General features: G+C 40.1%; 1 protein-coding gene across 1 annotated transcript in view; it reads right to left on the bottom strand.

Moving 5' to 3' along the window:
• CACNA2D3 (calcium channel, voltage-dependent, alpha 2/delta subunit 3) overlaps window positions 1-5,534 on the bottom strand; it is a 1,138,585-nt gene that overhangs the window by 884,397 nt on the left and 248,654 nt on the right. Inside the window, exon 3 of the mRNA XM_006892223.1 lies at window positions 4,904-5,020. Coding sequence (XP_006892285.1) covers window positions 4,904-5,020 — 117 coding nt within the window. The remainder of the gene's footprint in view (window positions 1-4,903; window positions 5,021-5,534) is intronic.

Raw genomic sequence — 5,534 nt, forward strand, 5'->3', positions numbered from 1 at the left:
TGTGTGTGTATATATAGAGAGAGACAGAGAGAGGGAGGGGGGGGAGAGAGAGAGAGAGAGGAGATAGATATCTTTAAAATGTATTTTCTAGCAACCTCCAACACAGATGGTATTTGGCTCTAAGACAATCCCTGGTAGGAAGCAAACTTACATCCTTCCATGAAGCTGACCTCATTCCTGATCCCTATACTGGGTGCCATGCTGGGAACGGCAAATTCTAAAATGCCTTCTTCCCCTGGCTCACCTTAGCTTTTATCCTGGCAGGACTCTTTTACTCATTGTACTTCAGATATATGGCTGGAAGAAAATAGGGTTGTGACTCCTGAGCTACACAATGGTAGCTGCTTTGACAGTATGGTAAAGGAAGGCCCCCATGCACGGTAGTGCATTTGACTACACCCTACAAACGATGACTCCATTGCAAACCTACAGGCAAACCACCAGGATCTAAGGTCCTGTGCTATGAATGCATAAAGACACCAGGAACAAACTGCAGTCTTCCTGATGAAGAAGAGGTGTCATCACAGTGAGAAAAACAGTCAACCTGACTGCTCCCCGGACCTCAAACACACCAGTACCAGCTCTCAGTGCCTGCTTCCTCTCATCTCAAAGGCCACATGGTTTCTGGCTGTTGCCAAAAAATCCTTGACCCTCACATAGGGGCCGGGAGGATTCTCAACATGGAAACAGTAAACACTGTGCAGAGCAGATCTCAACTTGACATAGGACCATCTTTCCTTGTAAAGTTCTGGGCAGAGGCAGGAACTCCACACATCACTGGGGCAGTAAACAGACTGTATGGTGTCCAGTGTACAAATGTCTTCCTAGATCTATTTTCAATTACACATTTGAAAAATTCTTGGCTGTGTTTATCCTGGAAAATATATTGATTTACACAAAGCAATTTTTTCTCCTCCTCTCAAAGGTTCAACAACAACCATATCAGAGTCCAGATTCTTTACCCTAACAAAAAGGTCTCAAAGTTAGGTAATGAAAAGACACAAAATAGATATACAAATACAGATATGCTCATTCCAGTTCCATGTTTCCTCCTGTCATTCATTACCCAGGTGCTACCTCTGGGGGTAGAGCCAGAATCAACTTTCTGATAATGAGTTTTCGGGCTTTACTATTTGCCAGGCATTGTGCTACATACTTTATACAGATCCACAGAGACACTAGATTGAATTGTTCCCACTCTCCCAAATACATGTTAGAATACTAACCTCTAAATACGTGGATGCAATTCCACCTGGGAATAGGATGTTCTTTGTTATGTTAATGAGGTCATAGCAGTATAGAGTCCTTTTTTAAACCTAATGCCTTTTGAGATACAAACAGAATAGATTAGATACAGGAGACAAGCAAACCAGCACATGTCCTGAATTTGGACATCCAGCCTATTGAACCATGAAAAATCAAATCATTGTTAGTTAAAGCCTCTTCCTTAAGGTATTTCTATTACAGAGGCAAACAAAACAAGCTAAACTATTACCTGGCAAGTTAAGACACCACTGCAAAAAAGAATCCTACACAGTTCTGTCTGTGTGATGGGGCAAATGGCTAACCTCTGACAAGCCCAATTCCTCATTTCTAAAATTATAGTAATAATTTCTTAAAAAGTGCTTTGATTCAAGAGTTGTTCATTCATTCATGAGTCAGAACCAATTCACAGCTGACCCTACTTTGGCTGTACATTTATGTAAATAAGCTTTATACAAACATGATTTATGTAGATGAGGCCTATGTAAATGAGGCTGTAAATGGTACCAAAGGCCCTACTTTCTCCCTTGGAACTTCTGGTGGATTCAACCACCGAAGAGGCCCAAGGCACGTGGATGTTAGCAGTACAAGTCCCTCTAGACGTGTTAACAGAGCTCCTAGGGTTAACAGAAGTAGTGAATGAAACGGTGCATGTGAAGTACATGGCACAGCAACCAGAGCTCTCTGAACTCTGTAAAAGCACATGCTTATTATTAAGTCAACAAATCTTCCCAGTATCACCAGGGAGGGAGATGACAAAAAAAGAGATCTGTGGAAACTACTGACCTACCACCATGGGAAAGAACTGGAATTAGGAAGAGACTGCTCTGCTCTGGAGCCCAGGGCTCACCTACCAGTCTCAATGTCTCTATGAGGAAATGTTCACATTCAGCTGTGACCTGGGAAGCTCTGTAACTGAGGCATGCTGAACAGATTTCTGCTTTCCAGAGCTTTCTTTCTATATCAATTACAGAGGTGGGACCTGGGGATATTTGTGGCTCTTTCTACTAAAAATGCCTGTGACTCATCAATCACAAATACGTATCGTTAACCTTGTGAGGGCTAGTTATTGTTGTTACATGCTGTCGAGTCATCTATGACTCATAATGACCCTATGAACAATGACTCCGAGCCTTGCTCTATCCTCAGCCAGCCCCACCATCTCAGACACACCTGACCCTACTGCCACAGTCACTGTGTCCATCTACGGCGTCCAAGCTCTTTGTACCTTGTGCTGAACCTCCACCCTTCCAAGGACAATGTCCTTCTTCAAGGACTGGAGCTACACATGCATGTGTCTAGACAGTGAAAAGATGCCTGGTGATGTGGTGTGAAACATGCCAGGCTATTAAACAACAGGTTGGTGGTTTGAATCCATGAGCTTCTTTTAAAAAAAAAAAAAAAACCCCAAACAAACAAAAAAAACCCACCCAACACCAGGCAGTCTCTTGTAAAGATTTACAGCCTGGAATTGTCCCAAAGGGGCACCCAGGCTGTAAATCTTTGTGGAAGCAAACGGCCTCTGCTTCTTCCTGTAATGAGACTTTGTTGTAGTGTGTTTGGATTGCCAACTGAGTGCTTAACCAGTGTGCCACCAGGACTCCTTAAGCGAGTCCAGGGTACGGGAAAATTCTTAGATAAAATGCCTTGCACGGATGAACTATTATTAATGCACAAGAAGATTCACTGCAGATTCCCTTTTGATATCTGTATCAAAAACTGCAAATGATTTAAACATCCAAAGCACAGCTGAATCCATCACGACACATCCAAAGATTGGAAGATCATGGTACATTTTAAGAAAGTCATAAAATACACTGACTAAAGAAAGACTCATGTCAAAATTTCAGATCATTTTCTTTCACTGTTTAATGCATTTTAAGAATATATTCTAAAATTCCCACCAGAAAGGGGGGTAATTTCACAGATAGATAACAATTGCGACTATGGCAGGCCTATTTCTTTAGCTATTGCTTTATTTTCTTATTTAAAAAAATTTTTCTTTATTTTTATTTCAGATTGTGTCTGTTGGGTTTGAACAGCTATCAAGCTATGGTGACTATAAGGTGGATCATCTGCTTCGGGCACCCAAGTGCCCTTCAAGGGCAGCCCTGTCACCCCAGGGCTGGCTGACACCATCTCTCAGTGATAGACAAAGTTCTCCTTTTTTTTAATTTTTCCATCTAAGACACTTCAGAGCTCCCACCAAGAAGTGTCACCTTATATGAACTACTAACCAACCACTAAGCCGTGGTGGTGACAGCTAGTCATCGAGTACTGTATATGAGCTGGGTCTTTGCTAAGAGACTGAACATCACAACTTAATGTGATCTTGGACACGCCTCCTTGTGGCACGGAGGCCACAGAGATTCAACTGCTATCGATGGTCAAAGCTTGATAAGTGACAAAGGCAGGCACTGAGACCAGGTCAAACCCAAGCTCTTAGTTAATAAGCTATAGTATCTCCTTCCCAGAATAGAAAGAATTCAAAAGTGCTTAACAGACAAGCAAGGAAGTGGAATTCCCAGGACTGAAAGTAAAAAGCCAAGGGGCAGAAGTTTAGAGTGATTCGTTGGAAGGGAGAGAAGCTAAATTAGGAAGTTATGCATTATTTTAAAAAACAATTAATTTAAAAGATCAATAATTGAGTAGTAAACAAACTATTCAACTAGTCCAGAAAATATGGAGTAGTTGATTGTTTTCTCACTCTCTGTCAATACTGTTAGTCCCCAACTCAGAACAGGGGTTCCATTCTGGTGAGTCTATCTGTAGGTCAATTTTCATAGAAACTGAATGCTTCTTTTTTTAAATTTTTAGTATTACATCATTTTATTAGAAGTAGCATTATAAAATCCAACTTTTTTTATCTTTTGGAGTTGAAATGAAGATAGTAACATTGGAAAATTATGTGCTTCAAGTTGAAATCAAGATAGTAACATTGGAAAATTATGTGCTTCAACACTATACTATTATATGACACTAACAATAAAATGGAGCAGGGACAAGAAACCTAGTAAGTGCTGTTCATCATAACTTGATTAAGTTGGAAGTTGAGGGCTATCCATATGCTACTAATACAGGAGTTACAAAATGTGTAAATCCCAATTCAAGACAATAAAAAATTCCATTTAGTTGGCAAGGAGACATAAGTTCAGAAGGCACCTTAGCATATACATAAGCACTACAGTTACAATCGTCCTGATGATGAGGCCCCCTCCCCAAATTTTATAGCCTAAGGAATATTCTAATAAAGGTAAGAACAACTTCCAACTTCATCTAGACCACACTTATCACACTGAGGTTTTCAATTCCAAAACTGGTAGAGTGGCTTAGCCCAGTCCTTTTTAACAACTTTGGCTACGAGTGAATGCATGCCACAGTCCAGGCTCACACTCAGTGGCTGGACACCATCACTGAAGGCATCCAATATATGACAATGCCTGAAAAGCATGCCTCTGGAAATTGTCTGTCCCAGTTGACTATACTGAGTAATTAATAAAAGTGTTTCTAAAACAACTGGGTCAACTTTCATCTTTTGGGAATTGGATTTTGAATGAGGCGGAAAATTTTGAGCACGCCTTGATTTCATCAATGCCAGTGCCTGAAGTTGCCTTTGCAGCTAGAAACCAGAGGAACATACCCGTACTGCTTCCGACTTTTTGTGAAACATCTCTTCCATGTTCTTTGCCAGTTTCTTCACAAGCTGAAGGCCATCAATCTCTTCTATGGCAACATCTTTCTCATATTCTTTGTATTTCTGGAAGGACAAAGGACAGCATGAATGTCATATTCACAAAAAACCACATCTGAGGTTTCAGAGAGCTATGAATAAAAATGAAGTTTTAATACATCTCTTTGGACTGGATATGGGGAATGATATTCGGAAGATGTCTCAAAATCATTAAATCAAGTAAGAAAAAAGGTGCTGCTGCTTCTTGTAAAAGAATAAACCCTAGAGGATTTAAATCCTTTATCATTGAGCTCTTTTGGTTCTGATTCTCAAACCAACAGTTTACACTTCTAGCTTGACCACGGTTGGCCAGTCTTCTGAAGGATGTACAGATTCATTACCTATCCTGACTCTTAAACATCTGGAAACTGACTACTACAGACGAGCCACGAAATAAAGAGGAAGTAACTCAAATGTTGGCATTTTCTCTTGAGTACTAGTTTTAGTAACTTGAATATCAATAACTTAATTGTTTAACAGTCAATATCAAGGTCTTTTTTATATTTATATTTCTTTTTATTTAAACTGTTTCCATAATCAT

Source organism: Elephantulus edwardii, unplaced genomic scaffold, assembly GCF_000299155.1.
Source record: "Elephantulus edwardii isolate Elephantulus edwardi_28Jun2011 unplaced genomic scaffold, EleEdw1.0 scaffold00113, whole genome shotgun sequence".
Taxonomy (NCBI): domain Eukaryota; kingdom Metazoa; phylum Chordata; class Mammalia; order Macroscelidea; family Macroscelididae; genus Elephantulus; species Elephantulus edwardii.